General features: G+C 37.1%; 1 protein-coding gene across 1 annotated transcript in view; it reads left to right on the top strand.

Annotated features, from left to right (window-relative positions):
* LOC107739517 (glutamate receptor ionotropic, NMDA 2D-like) overlaps nt 1-16,345 on the top strand; it is a 48,227-nt gene that overhangs the window by 10,811 nt on the left and 21,071 nt on the right. Inside the window, exons 3-5 of the mRNA XM_016551657.1 lie at nt 3,418-3,746; nt 14,369-14,483; nt 15,615-15,820. Coding sequence (XP_016407143.1) covers nt 3,418-3,746; nt 14,369-14,483; nt 15,615-15,820 — 650 coding nt within the window. The remainder of the gene's footprint in view (nt 1-3,417; nt 3,747-14,368; nt 14,484-15,614; nt 15,821-16,345) is intronic.

Here is a 16,345-nt window from a genome sequence, read left to right as displayed (position 1 = left end):
TTCCTCCAATTCTTTTCTTAATAATAATTACTATATTATTAATCACAATATAGCTGTTTTTTATTTTATCTTTGTTATTCAATTTTAATATTTAATCAAGAGCAGCGAACGATTCCGTCTTTTCTTTTAATGTTTGATTAACATCAAGACAGATCAATATTTCGTGACAGTGACCTACTGTAATGCATGGATCTAATATAATGTTACACATCAGATCTTTCTCCAACCATTAACTAAACGTTCATGTAAGACATAACAGATTATGTTTGTGTGAATCTCACCAAGACATATTTCGCAATATTTCGCTCTCAGAGAGGCGAGTCTTATGCATGCGCTTTGCAATTGTCATGTAACGTCAGTCAGCACAATCGTTTTGTTTTCATCAGCATGGGTTTGAAAATCATATTTTACTAGTTCAGTTCTTGTCATACAGAATTTGCTATGAATATTCATAAAGCGGGAATGCTGCGCTTTGCAACGATATATCTTACAACTTGTGGTGAGATGCAGCAGCAGTCATCCAGAAGTGAGAAGAGAAAAAGGTACTCCTCTCCATTTTTTATTTCTTTTGCCTGTAGCTCAATATTAGACCGTGCACATTCCGACTCATTTTGCCAGCACGGGTCACATATGATCTGATGTTTAGATCCCACTTTTTTTTTTCTTTTTTTTTTGTCATTTTTACGTATTTTATTTAAATCTCAAAATGATTATTTTCAGGTTTAAATCCCAGGCTTTTAATGAGATCCTATTCTTATCTTATTGTAATTGTTTTTAATTTATTATTGGGACAGCTCACATTTAAAAGCCCAAAACTTGTAATTCCAAAGTTTTCACAAATAACATATCTTGTTTAATCTGTTCATTTTTACAAATTTTCATATAAATCAATCCATTTTGTGAACTGCACTGGAAGCTCTTTCTCTCAATAGTGCTTGTCCAGTTCATTCTCTTCCACTGTTTCATTTCCTTTCATTGAACTATCGTTCCCACTCCACCAGCTCCTATTTCATTTTTTTCCCTTTTTAATTCAAAGTGGCTTCTCTGCCAGCACAATTAACAACTGTATTACCAAATCAGTCTTGGTTAATTATAGAAGTATGAATATGACAGCAAAAAGAGAAAAGACAGCTCTAATGCCCCAGAGCAATTATTCCAGAGCACTCCAAAATCAGCAACATAAGGTAAAGCTCCTCATGCATTCGATAAGTCACTTCCTCTATATTCCCAGCTTCATTTCTCGATTAACCTTCTCTCTCATCGCTCAGGTATCCGTTCCACTCTTTCTTCTCTCTCTCTCTCTCACTCTCCTGCATTCTTTGGCCTTTACGTGAAGGCTCCCAAAGAGAAGGAGGTCGCGTGACCTACGAAAGGAGATGGCATCCGTAATGTTACTGAGCAGCGTGACATTAAATGACAGTTTCCATCTGACCCAAAGGTGGCCAACTCAATTCCCCACAGGACTGGCCATGCCAGCAGACATCCTCGACGTTCAACAACTTGACTGATTAATTCTCCACAGTGTCCAAGCACCCAGACTTTCAGCTTCTAATCAGTGACTGATACGGGAGCACATTCAAAGTGCCTGTCACAGTTCCCGCATGGAAAAGAATGGGGTCAGCTTGATGCAATGTGATAGGAACTTTTTCGTTTTTTCTCACAGTTATTAAACGTCAGTTCGGTTTTTGTAAGGGCCAAACAGACACATGCTACATGAAAGTGCAGATGTTATCGACAAGCTTTGTTATAAATGTAAAAACTCTGCCTCCAGTGATTTGCTTTGAAACATAAGCTTACTTGCTTTATTTTATTTTAAAAAGCTTTACCAAAAAGACCAGCATGCTGAAAAATTGTAAATGTAAACTGCTCCATTATCAAAACTGCTATCAGAATAAATAATTCATTCCTCCTTCACATGTTTAACCCTCAGAGACCCAGCGTGGAAGAATTGCAACAGTTGTATAAAGCAATGAATTAATAAAAAAAATTCTGCTAAATGTGGGTAAAAACAACACATAACAGTAGCCAATTCTCTAAAAATGTAGAAAAAATTGCATATTAACGCTGAAGTCAAAGTCAGCTGACGCAATTCTTAGTGATATTCTAGTGGTGGGAAAATGCTTACATGCCCTGAAATTTTGAACATATTTTTTGTAAAAATTGCTATAACCATATAATTTAATTAAGAGGTATAAATAAATACATTATATTTAAAATGTGCTTTTATATAAATAATTATTGCAGTGTTTAAATGGTCAAATAATGAAATTTGTTAACTTTTCATCACTTTATTTTTTCCCCCCAAAAAATACAAAGCTTTCACTTAGTGTTTAAAAAAACTGTGGTAAAAAAAAATTATTTTTTTATTTTTAATTAATAAAAGCTTTCTAAAGACATGTTAAAGGGTTAAAATATCACATCATGAATATCAATGCTTGGGCCTCTGAAGTTAAAATGAGAATGAACGGAACCATCTACAGTGCCAACAACATGTCAAAGTTTGCATTGTCATCAACTGCAAGTGTCAAAAATGTTAGATGTTTATATTTAAGGATTTTCATTCATTTTTGCCCATTTATTTCGCTTTTTTGCACAAAACAAAAAAATAATAATAATAAAAATGAAGACCCATGGCCACTGAAAAAACATCTGGGGGTGTAGTCCAATATCCAGAGCGTAGTCTTGCCCCTGCTGGAAGATCTATTGATTCCACACTTCTACTTTCACTACAGTTGTTAACTGTACGAATTGTTGGAGGAGTGCAGGTCACCAGTCAACAACCCTCAAGAGTAGTTTTATCTCCCTGTCAGGAGCCTGTGGCTACATGTCGACAAGTGGGATAAGCGACCCATCTCCATCAAGAAAAACAACACTCCTGCACATCAAAGTAATTTTAAGATGACTGACTTCTCTGACCTTTTTCTGAAACGTGAAGAAAAAGCCCTCGTACACTATTTCCCTGGTTTGAGGTTTATAAAAACACCCTTGGTCAAGCAAAGGATATTGAAGAACATGAGTTAGTACATGTATAACAAGCTGACTGGATCACTCTGTTCCGATAGGAAAATCTCTGTAATCATAGAAGTATCATGAGGAGCCAGGAAGAGCTTATTGAGCTTGATGATTGTAATATGTTTTATTTTTATTTATTTTATTTTTTTTGGTGTCTCTTAAAGTCAGCATATTCATTTTCTAGCTTTTTTAAATATTCTTTGCATGACCAAAGAAAAAAAAGACCAAAGATATTTTTGAAAATATTTTTTGTTCTTATTTTTCTTCACAGTAATTTACACCAATGGTCATCATGCACAATAAAATCATGAATGAGCAAATACATTTTGATTTTATGTCGACTTTAAAATGAAAAAGTGGTTCCTTTGAATACTTAATCCTTTCTTGCTCTGCCACTCTTTACAGGTGCGACTCCTATATTGCTCACAGGAAGAGGCGGAGCACATTTTTAAGGCTGCATGGGCATCCGGGCAGGCTACTCCTTCACATATGTGGTTTGCGGTGGGCCCGGCTCTGTCTGGACTTGGTCTTGAGGGTCTACCCAAGGCTCTTTTCGCTGTGCGACCCCAGGGATGGAGGGACGAGCCACGACGGCGAATTGCAAAGGGTGTGTCGGTATTGACGCACGGTGCTATGGCTTTACGTAGGGAGTATGGTGGGGCCCGAGGGACGAGCTTTGCTGGGAACTGCGTGATGGATGGAAATCAAACACAGAGGGTGCCGGATAGGATCAGGTGAGAAAAACTACTTGATAGCTGATAAATTCATGGCTTTGTTTGGTGTACATCCCCGTCTCATCCAAAAACGAATAGAAAGAAGAACAATATACACTACCGTTCAGAAGTAAAAACAGTAATATTGTGAAATATTGTGAATATTGTGCAATATTAAAAATAAAAATGTTCTATTTTAATATATTTTAAAACATGGTTTATTCCTGTGATGGCAAATGCTGAATTTTCAGCATCATTACTCCAGTTTTCCGTGTCACATGATCCTTCAGAAAGGATTCTAAAATGCTGATTTGGTGTTAAAGAAACATTTCTTATTATTATTGTTGAACAGTTGTGGTGCTTAATATTTCCGTGGAAACATCGATTCTAGCCTTTATTATCACTTTTGATCAATTGAATGTGCCCTTACTGAATAAGTTTTAATTTCTTTCAAAAAAATAAAAATCTTACTGACCCCAAACTTTTGAAATTACCTCATTTTTTAAAGACCTCATAAAATCCATAAGTAAGAAAAAAAAATAAGGTCCAAGTTTTTGTCCTTTTTTCAGGAGAGAAAGACTGTAAATAAATGCAAATATCCACTAAAAGTAAATTCTGTCAACGTTTTCAGTGAGTACACTTGCATATAAATGTTATTATTTTTGGATTATGTTTTACAAGAAACAATTTCATTCTTTCTACTTAAAAATTTCCAGTTTAATTTAAAGGGGTCACATGATGTTGCTAAAAAGAACATTATTTTGTGTATTTGGTGTAATGCAATGTGTTTACGCAGTTTAAGGTTCAAAAAACACATTATTTTCCACATACTATACATTATTGTTGCTCCTCTATGCCCCGCCTTTCTGAAACGCATCGATTTTTACAAAGCTCATCGTTCGGAAAAGCGCGGTGTGCCCTGATTGGCCAGCTATCTAGTGTGTTGTGATTGGCTGAATTCCTCAAGCGCGTGATGGAAATGTTACGACCCTTACCAGGTTCAGGAAACTTTCCTCCGTAAAATGCGCTGCACATTTTCCACATACTGTACATTATTTTTGATCCTCTATGCCCCGCCTTTCTGAAACGTGTCGATTTTTACAAAGCTCATCGTTCGGAAAAGCGCGGTGTGCCCTGATTGGCCAGCTATCTAGTGTGTTGTGATTGGCTGAATTCCTCAAGCGCGTGATGGAAATGTTACGACCCAGGTTCAGGAAACTTTCCTCCGTAAAATGCGCTGCACGCACTCGAATATTTGGGTTGTCGCGCACAAACAGAACCAAAACACAAAATAAAGTCCAGGCCTGATCCTCTCTTGTCTTGCACTATCGTCACTCCTCCTTTTATCCTTCCGGAGCTCCTCCGTGGGACTCGAGACCGGTGAGTGGCGCAGGTGTCGTGCATTATCACTTACTCCACCGGCCTCGCTCCGTTCCCACGGCTCTCGGCCCCGCCCCCACTCGTCACATTTAGCTTTAGCAACGAAACACACAGCGTCTCCACGATATGGCGGCGGCGGCAACAATATTACAGTGAGAATGAAAGTTACGCCTTCTTTCTTTGCATATTTCTACGTCACTTCCCACACAGTGACGTAGATATGTGGGGGCGTGTCTGAACGAGGCATTCTAGGAAGGCGTGACTGAGCGTTCACTTTTATAAAGAATATCTCTTTGGGTTTGAGACTTTAATCTTTGTGACTTTACGGATCTTCTGTATGCACGAACAGCTTTTAACACTCCAAAGACAAAGGAAAACATGAAATCGCATCATATGACCCCTTTAATGTGTTACTTGATGTTTCTTTGTAATTATTTGTGAAATTTGCTAGCAGTTTCTGAGTGAAAATTGTTTCACCACCAAATTATTTTCAGTGTAAGCTAAAACTTGAATCCACAAAACACATATTTTAATTGTGACGTCATTAGATAATCATGAACAAGTATTTATTTTAAACCATGATCCGCACATGATTGAGCAGGGAGAAGAATGTCCAGCTACATTTGAAAGAATAAAAGTACTGACCCAAATGCAGTCCTGGCTCATTCCACTCAAAAATTTTAAAAGCATTCATTTGATAATAAATATTTATTACATTTTTGTTGTAATATATCTCCACACAGACTCCTAAAACAAACTGAAATCTTTATTTTAGGCTGTGCATCACTGCTGTTAATTATGTATGAACACTACATTGACTTGTACTGTTAGAGGAAATTGCCCTAAACCGGGTGCATCATGAACGGCAAAAAAAATAAATAAATCTAGCGAGTTCCTGTTTCATCTCTTGCAGCACAAAATTCAAAGAGCAGTGCCAAACAGTGCAACTGTGATGACTGTATCAAAAACCCGTGTTGTGTTTCCTGGGTCTCTTTTCACCCATCACCCCAATGAGGCCACATGTGTTCAGTCACATACACACACGCCCTTAACCTGCGTTTGATTTGTGTTTGACAGCCCATACTGCAGGGATTTGCTGCCTGTCAGTCATGCTTCTCACAAATCACTCAATCTCCAAAAAACTGTGGCCTCAAACAGCACCATCGACTTGTCTTTTATGGTGGGGGGAGCTCTCTCAGAAGTGTTCATGTCACTCAGACATGAACTGAGAGAATCATAAATCTTTTAACCACCTTCAAAAGTCAATCACTTAAACATGCCATCAGGTTAGGTTAGCTGACCCGGCCAGTTCATTTTCATATTGAGCGTTCTCTCAAGCCCACTCTACAAACACTGTTATCAATCATCAGATTTTGTTTGATGTGACATCTGCATACTAGGTGTAACCAAAATGATCCATATTTTAAAATTAATTTCTCTATTCTTGGCCTGAAAAGGGATTTGCTTCTCTACCTCAAAGTATTGCAACATCTATTCCTTCAGGGAGTCAACGGACAGCCTGTACACTTTAAGAGTTGCTGCCATATGTTGCTCAAGGTTTTCCCATTGATCTCTATTCATTAGCACCGAGCACGGAATCACATCTAGATCCTTTACGAGTGTTTTTGTACAGGCTTTTTCCATTGCTTCCCTCTCATATAATTGTTTTCTTCCTTATTTTGAAATCATTGGAAACTGCATTTGAACAAACTCTTATCCAATCTTCATGCTTTTCATATTGGATTTAAGGAGTAGGGGAATATGACACCATTAGCACATTCTGCATAGCTTTTTGTAGGTTAGTCACAGAGTACATTTTTGTTCTCTGATTAATTTTTTAAAACAGATGGGTGAGTCTCCAACATGTCTGGATCATATTTCAGTTCCAAAATCCAAACAAAAAAATAAGAAATTATAGTTTGCATATTACCTATTTTTAGGACCATTAAGATTGTGACACTGTGACATTATTTTCATGACAAATAAGCATATTTTCATTTCACATTCTTATTACAGCAATATATCAGGATATTTTACTTTTGAATTTATTGGTAATTCTCATTACTTTCAATGGTGATTCTCATTAGGCTCTCATTAAATTATCTTACAATTTAAATAATATGCCATTATTTGTTTAACAGTACGGTAATGAGTGAGTGTTTTTGCTTTTTTTTTTGCCACGTTGTGATAATGACAATTTGAGGGAAATTGTCATGAAAATAATGTCATGATGCAAAGACAATGTTCATTTGGACCCCATTAGCTTTAATTGTATGGACAAAAAAAGTCATACAGGTTTGAAATGACATGAGGGTGAGTAAATGTTGACAGAACTATCCCTTCAATGGTCCTTCAAACAGGCTAACGTTTTTTTAAGCAAAATATATTTTCTGTTTCTTTTATTTGAGTTTCATTTGAAATATATGAAAGCCTGTTTCCGCCATGGAATAAAAAAAAAAAAAGGTAATTGTTACTTTTTATCTCACAATAGAGTGGCACAGGTATGATGTTAGAACCCAGAAGTCTAATTTGCCTCTGGTTCCTTCAAGATTTTCCTATGGGATTTTATAATGGAGTTTTTCAATTTATGAGTAAAATAAAGCCTGTGGTAAACATAACTTGATGATACTTTGGCATTTTGTTCAACAACGTAAACTGCACACACCCATACTGAATACGCAAATTTGGAAGCTGTTATGTTTATTTTTGAAAACGTATGTTTCTAATAGATAACTAGATAAGACAGTTTGGGGTTGTGAGTGTGTGCAGTTTGTTGCAGAACAAAACATCAAAGTATTGTCAAGTTATGTTCACCACAGGCTTTATTCCATTATAAAACCCCATAGGAAAATCTCGAAGGAAGTAGCGGCAAATTAGTCTTCCGGGTTCTGATGTCATACCTGCACCACTGTATATTTTTCTTGCAATTCTGAGTTTATATCTCAGTTCTGAGAAAAGAAGTCAGAATTGCAAGATATAAACTATAGAATTGTAAGAATTGTGAACTATAAGAATTGTGACGTGTAAACTCGCAATTGCGAGAAGAAAGTCATAATTGTGGGAGAAAAAGTCACCATTTTAATTTTTTTATTTTTTTTATTCTGTGGCAGAAACAGGCTTCCATACTAAAAAAACACAGAATTGTGAGATGTAAACACAGAATTCTGAGAAATAAATCAGAATTACAAGATTAAAAGTCGCAATTCCCTTTTTTAGTTTTAATTCTGTGGTGGAAATGGGCTCCCATAGAAATATGACCTGAAGATTTTTCATAAGTATGGTGAGATTCATGCGGCCTCTTGCCGTATTTTGTTTGATATTGATGAAGCTTTCTGAGCTATGAACCACCCATGCTTGATATTTGAGTTTGTGGTCATGTGTTAAGTTGAATTGATTATTATAATGGTGGTCAGCTGGTTAATGGAAAGTTACAATACAGCTTCTAGTTTGAATAGGATTTATCTACGATCAACTTTTGAGTTGATGAAATAATGGAATATCGCTTTGATTTATATTTCTTTGTCCTCATTATATTCCAGCGCTATCAGCAGTCCGATCAATGGCACTAGTTCACAGATTACATGTACGGTTACTGTATATTATACAGATTCGTCTGACCGTCTCACCGTATGACCATCTGCTCTGGGAACAGTATAATGCAGACACTCCAGATTAAATATGGAAGCAGATGATCAGAGAGCTGTTCCTAAATCAGTCATTAGAGGCTGGCGCAGGAGACGAGAGCGCTGGCATTGCTATGAGTAAGCATATTGCAACAGACCTGTTGCCCCCTACTGCTAACTTTTTGTTACTGCTTAAGTTAATGGAGTGTGATAAATGCCCACCTGCACTCCTGCCCACTGTTATTCACCCTTCATCGCCTTTCTCCTTTCAACCTTTTCACCCTCTTTTTTGGCCGTTTTCTCTTGTTTCTCATTGTTTTGGTTTCTTTTAGTCTCTCAAATCCCCCTACTCATATTTCTGTCATTCTTTTCGCCTCTTTTTTCATGCCCTCCCACTCTTTCATGCCCGTGCATTTCTCAGTCCTTGCACTCTTTCATAATAACTCTCCTCTCTCATCATGTCGACATTACTGTCCCCACTCTAATTCCATCTCATACTCTTCACTCTCTCTCGCACTCATTCTTTCCTGTCCCCCTTCTTTTCTCCCACCCTTTTGTTGGCCCCCACTGTCTCATCCCTTCATTTTTCCTCTCCGCTCTCGTCTTGCCCCAGCGGGCGGCTCTAAAGAAGCACGCATGTGGTGTCTTTTGCATGTAAATAGGATAATTGGTTATGGTGCGCCGAATGCAGGGGGAAATAACAGACTGTCACCAATGGAACTGATCTCGCAGCCACACAGCTTCACCCACACACACTCAAACTCAATCTTACTCTCACTCATTCACTCACTCAAGGTCTGCTCCATCCCTCATTCGCTCACTCTTATGCCCACTTCCTCCTATTAACTCATGCTGTCTGTGCAGGATGTCGCAGCAGTATTGACGTCTTCAGCCAACTTCGCCAACTTCCTCTCTCTCTCTGGTCGCGTTTCAAAACCTAGTGAGCTGCTTATCTAGACATTTTTTTTGGACGTCACAGGCACATTGCAACTTTCCTGTATGGGTGCATTCAAATATTCCTACTTTTGTAGCATTATTAATGTGTGTGAATTTTCCTGGATAGGCTTCATTTTTGGCCATCATATTGTAGATACATTCAAATATTCATACCTAGACCATTTTTGGGATCAAATTACACTAATATCATAGGTACATTCAACATTTTTAAAGACTGAGTTTGTGACTGCATCGTAACTGCATTCAAACTGCATCATGGGTGTGTTTTAATATTCATATGTAAAACATTTTTGGACATAATAGATTTGAAGGATCCTACCTAGACTGTTTCTACAAAGAATATTTTTGGGCAGCTGCACATTCTTAGACTGCAATTTTGAACATTTCTACCTGGATTTAGTTTTTTTGCATTGCAGGTATATTCAAACATTTCTACATTTGGGCACTATACTATAGATGCATTTGAAGGATCCCACAGTTTTTGGACATCGTGGGCACATTCAAATGTTCCTAAATGCATTTTTAGGCATTTGGCACATGCAAATGTTCCGTCACGTGTGCTTTCAAACATTCCTAAATTGAACATTTTTGGGAATTATAGATATATTTGAAGATACCAACCTATTCCATTTCAGCAAGCAGCAGTTTTTGGCAGCATAGGCACAGTATGTCAAATATTCATAGACAGCAGGCATTGGGTAGAGTGTTCCTGCCAAGATAGCTTTAGATAACCTTACAGGCCTTTTATGGGCATCATAGGCACATTTTACTGCTTTTTTGGGCATGATGTGTTTGAAGACTCCAACCTAGACAGTTACTACAAACTGCATTTTTGGGCATCTTGGGCACATTGCTTGTCCTTAGCCAATATTTTTGGGGATCTTAGACACATTATTTTGAGGTATTAAGCACATGAAAATGTTACATCATGGGTGCTTTCAAACATTCCTACATTGACCATTTTTGGGCAACATGGATGTATTTGAATGCTCCAACCTAGACATTTTCAACAAGCAGCATTTTTTGGCAGAATAGGTATGTTGAATGTCCATAGGCATCATTAGGGACAGTTCAAACAGAACTCCTTTTTGCATTCCATTGCACTGATTTTCAATTGTTGCACGTAAAAATGCACTAGATGGACGTGTTTGACCGTTGCATTCGTGTCTTACATCTTTTGATGCCCGTTAGAATGTTCTTTTGTCTAGATAACCCTAGAGTCCCTTTTTGAGCATCATAGGCATGTTAAATGTGCCTAGAAAGCATTTTTGGTTTTCTAGCATTTCTAGAAAGCATTTATCACAGGTGAGCTCGAACATTCCTTCCGACAGCACTTTTGGAATTTAGTAGGCATATTTGAATGTTCCTACTTACTTTTTTGGGTATCATGGGTGAGCGCGAACATTCTTACAGAGACAGCATTTTTAGCCATTTCAATTAACTTTTGAACCTGTATGTGAACCCAAAAAATGGGGTTCTAAATCTCTCAATCTCACTAGATTCTGGAACAGCCTCTCTCTCTTCTCGCTCATCACCATACTAATGCCGCTGTAATGGACACATTAAAACCCCTCAAATGTTTCTGATGTTTAAACACCCCTCTGATGTTCAAACAATCCGCATCTCTCCTTATCCTGTCCTGGTGTGTGTGCCACACACTTCCTCTTCCTTGTGTCTCCAGGCTTTTTCATTTCACATTCCGTGTGACAGTACATCACTGCTACATTTCCATTTTGTGTCGGGCTCATGCTCCCTTTTTCCTTCCTCTCTCTTTCTCGTCTTCATTGTGATGACACAAGTGACATCTGTATTCCGCCACGTGCTGTGCTTTAGGTTGTTTGTTCACCCCACAATGTAAGGCATTAGCAGAACACATGTAATGTCAATGGCTGTGTCGCTATGACAACCTTGCAGGGGTCTAGAGCGAGGGAACGAGGAAAGTGTGGCATCACTGACTCGAGGTTGTTAAGATTGTCACGCTCTCCATTGCACTCTCGAAATGAGTGCGAGATAAATGAATTACGCCGAATTGTGCGTTTTCTTTAATTGCCGATCTGTAGCAGATATCGCGTGTGACGGATCAAAGAAGTTTGAGAGTGATTTGTAAACTCGAGTATGATTCCCTTGTGAGTATGCATGAAAAAATGTGGCATGAAAAATAAACAGTGTTGTTTATAATGTCCATTTTGTATTTCTAAAAGTGTTTAGTGTGCCATTTCAAGATGGAGGAATGAAGTTTGGCTAAGCAATACTGCTCACAATCTATTAAACGGGGCATTAAACCAGAAGCCCGCTGTAGCTGTCATTGCAACCGTCGCTTTTGAAATGAACATAATCTCTTATATAGAGCCTATGCATGAAAAAATGTGGCATGAAAAATAAACAGTGTTGTTTATAATGTCCATTTTGTATTTCTAAAAGTGTTTAGTGTGCCATTTCAAGATGGAGGAATGAAGTTTGGCTAAGCAATACTGCTCACAATCTATTAAACGGGGCATTAAACCAGAAGCCCGCTGTAGCTGTCATTGCAACCGTCGCTTTTGAAATGAACATAATCTCTTATATAGAGCCTGACATAAATTATGGATCAGATATCAAGTACAATTTCTCCCAAAGACAGAAGTGGAAAGACTTATGAGACATGTCTCATAAAAACAAGCCGAGCGCCACGTGCAATGACGGGCTAAAATAAAAAAATGAAAAACGAGCTGGTTGAAAGAGTCTTTTTCTCTGGCCAATTACCGCATCACCAATGAAAAGAAAACTGCCGACAAATGCTCAACCAGAGGAGCAGCTTCCACACACTCAGGGGAGAAAGATACTGATGTTCACGTTTCGCGTCTGTTCCAGAGTTTCAGTGCTACTCTCGTGCTCCTAGTTGTCATGGCGACTAACAAGAGCATCTCGGCAGCATCCTAAGAGCTCCAAACACTGAATATTGAAAACAAGCCACTGGCGCGATGACTGCCGTGTCCTGCCGCCGATCTGGAAGTGTGATAAAAGCACAATCGGAGCCGTGGCAGCAGTGCTTTAGGGCATGTCATTCATCCTCCATCCACCCAGTTCCTCTTTCATAGACGCATTGATTCATTCCTCTGTGAAGGTTATCCTTTTCTTTACCCTTGCTTTTTTTCATCCATCCATCACAATTTTTTTTCATAAGAAGTGAAAACATGAATAAATACAAATTTCATCAGTTTATTCTGAATTAATTTTTTCCCCATAATTTATTCCATGAATACAGTTTATCCACTTTTTTCACTCTATTTTTTCATTCATTCATTCATTCATTCATTCATTCATTCATTCATTCATTCATTCATTCATTCATTCATTCATTCATTCATTCATTCATTCATTCATTCATTCATTCATTCATTCATTCATTCATTCATTCATTCATTCATTCATTCATTCATTCATTCATTCATCACTCTATTTTTTCATTCATTCATTCATTCATTCATTCATTCATTTATTAATTTTTACCCTTTAAAAAATTCTTCATTTTTTTTTCATTCATTCATCCCATTTTTCTTTCTTATTTGTTCATTTATTGATAGTTGATCCTTTTTACGTTTTTTATTTTATCTGTCCATTCATCCATCTTTTTCTCTTTTTCTACATTCCCTAATTTACACATTCATGAAGGTTTATTCATCTATGAATTTACCCTTTCTTCCAAAAGTATCCCTATTTCTTTTCTAATTTATATAAATAAAATTAATATATTATTGATCCATTCACAAATAAATTTGCCTTTCATTCATTTATTTGTTCATTCATTCATCCATTTTTTTAATTCATTCAAAATTTTGCTTGTTTGTTACTCATTCATTCAGCTTTTTTTTGGGTCTTTTTTAAAATCCTTCCATACTCTCAATTTTCGTCTGTATTAATTCATTGATTCATTCATTTATACTTTGAGTCATTCTGTTTTTACGTTCATTGAGATTCTATGTTGTCATTTCTGTTTAATGTCCATACATTTTTCCTCTATTTCATTCATTCATCATTCTTACCCTTTAAACTATTCATTGTTTTTATCCATTCATCCATCCCATTTTTCTTTCTTATTTGTTCATTTATTCGTTAAGTTGATCCTTTTTACTCTCGTTCATATTTTATCTGTCTGTTCATCCATATTTTTCTCTCTCCTCATTCGTTTCCTAATTTATACATCTTTCAGCACCCTTCATTTTTTTAATTCATCTATGCATCCATCAGCCCTTTCTTCCATTCACAAATACAGTATACATTCAACCTTGCTATTCAATCATTTTTCAGATTTCATTCAAAATATAGCTTGTTCATTCATACATTTAGCTTTACTTTCTCCATTTGTTTTTTTAATCCTTCCATTCTGTCTATTTTCTTCTGAATTAATTAATTGATTAATTCATTTGGTTAGGCAGTTATACCTTGAGTTTTCGGTCGTTCTTTTTTATGTTCATTGAGATTCAGTGTTGTCATTTCTGTTTAATGTTCAGCAGAGAAGGTTTGCTTAAGAATCCCTTAAGCATTCAGCACAAATCACACACACCACCCCAAGTGGAGAGGTGACTAATGGAACTCCCATCTATCACTCTTTATCTCTTACTGCTCTCTCTCCTTCTCTTTATCACTTTCACTCAGACTCTTCCTTTATCACCCTGCTCTTTTTTTCCTCTTCTCCTCCTGCAGGTTCTTCAGTAACATAACTCTATCTGGACGGGACTATTCCTTTAATAATGATGGTTATCTGGCAAATCCGCTCCTGGATGTTATCTCCTACACTGCAGGAAGAGGCTGGGAGGAGGTAGGGGTGGAGCCATTAGTATGCTTAAATGTGTTTAGATATTCATGGTTATCATTGAACTGTTTTAAATGCAGCTCCCAAGTGAGTTCGCATTTTGCCTTGCCATTTAAATGCAATATAAATTAAATGTGAAGAATGCATTTGAAATGAACCGTGTCACACAGAAGGGACTGAAGTGCATCAAATAATAAATATATGCACATTCACATTACATTACATTACATTTTGTGCAAAGCCCGAAAGTTGCATTGACACAATTCTTTCTTGTATTATAATGTATAAACTGTGTTATTATTGTAACTAAGCTTGATTTTCATATTCGGTACTTTTAGTACATATATTTGTGATATAATTCAGCAAAATTATCAACCTACTGTACACTGAGAGTTTGCAATCTCTCCCTCTATTAAAAATTCTAAATTCATGGTAAAAATGAGTAGTCTGCAATTCATACCTTATGTTTTTACATGCTTATTTGTGTTTTATTGTGTAATTCACAACGTTCCTGTTTTTCCAATAACTTGTCTGTTATTTTAAATTACTCTCGAAAGGGAAATTGTTTACGGGGCAGTGCACTTGAATGCAATTGAGTGGCCATTGCAAATGATTGCACATACAGCATTTTCCTGGCAAATGTCAATAAGCCATAAGAAATAATAGATTTTTGCAGGAACGTTTTTGGTATTCATGCACTTTTTGTCAGTTTGAAATGGCTGGTTTCAGAACCGTGCCAGTGGAGCTGCAGAAATAGTAAATCATTCATTGTCGAGCTAGAACAAAAGTCGGTTTTATTTTATTTAATTGTCATGTTCACTGACAGATGGTTAACACTTGGGATTGGGAATCATGGGAAGTTAAAAAGGTGCCATGCTGCAGTAGCTTTGAAAGGTCTGGGTTTACGTGACTTGTTGAAAGATAAAATAGCTGTCACTTGGGAAGACAGACATTTTATATGTGCTTCAGCTTCAGTTTCTTACTTAATAAAGTTGGCACTACATCCACAAACTGTCTTGAAAATGTCAGATGCCAACACCAATCATATTTAATGTACCATTATGAAATATTCAGCATCTGTCTGAAGTCGCAGAAAGGTTTTTGTGTCATTTTAATGGCATCTTCTTACTGTTGTAGGTAGGTTGGTGGGAAAATGGAGTGCTGCGTCTGCGTTACCCTCCCTGGTCCCGTTACGGCCCATTCCTCAAACCTCTGGATGACTCCCAACACTTGCGTGTGGTTACTCTGGAGGAGAGGCCGTTCGTCATCGTAGAGCCTGCTGATCCTGGAACAGGCTCCTGCATCAGAGACTCTGTGCCATGCCGTCTGCCACTCAACAACAGGTCAAGGTTCAGTCTGTGGATTTTTAGACTGGAAATGTTCAACCTTTGGGGTTATCACTTTGGCAAATGTGTCAGGGAATATGCAGATGTTGCTAATTACATTCACATTACCCCAGGGGCATTAATTCCCTATCCTGTCACTAGAACTGATGGAATTTTAATAAATTAGAAATGCACGTAGAATTGGAAGAGGTTGATCAATGATAGTTCTGTGTTAGAGCACTTTACTTCATTTACTTTATTTAAATGCAGAATTTCTCAAAATTCTTCCTGGTCTAGCATACAGTGCCTGGGCGAATGTCACAAAAACAAGAACATGCCCAGGTCATATTTCACCCCAAAATCAAAAGAAAGATAATGGAAATTAGTTTTATTAAATTAGATACATTATGATTTTGTTTAACCAACCAACATTTTGCATAAAAAAATTACATGACATTTTCATTATAATTAAACACATCTACACCACAGATTCCCATCACCAGAAAGCAAAAAAAAAAAAAAAAAAAATATCTATATTACTTA

This window comes from Sinocyclocheilus rhinocerous, unplaced genomic scaffold (assembly GCF_001515625.1).
Source record: "Sinocyclocheilus rhinocerous isolate Xijiao unplaced genomic scaffold, SAMN03320098_v1.1 scaffold314, whole genome shotgun sequence".
Lineage (NCBI taxonomy): Eukaryota > Metazoa > Chordata > Actinopteri > Cypriniformes > Cyprinidae > Sinocyclocheilus > Sinocyclocheilus rhinocerous.
Note: the sequence above shows the minus strand (reverse complement) of the source record. Positions and strands in the feature narration are given on the sequence as shown.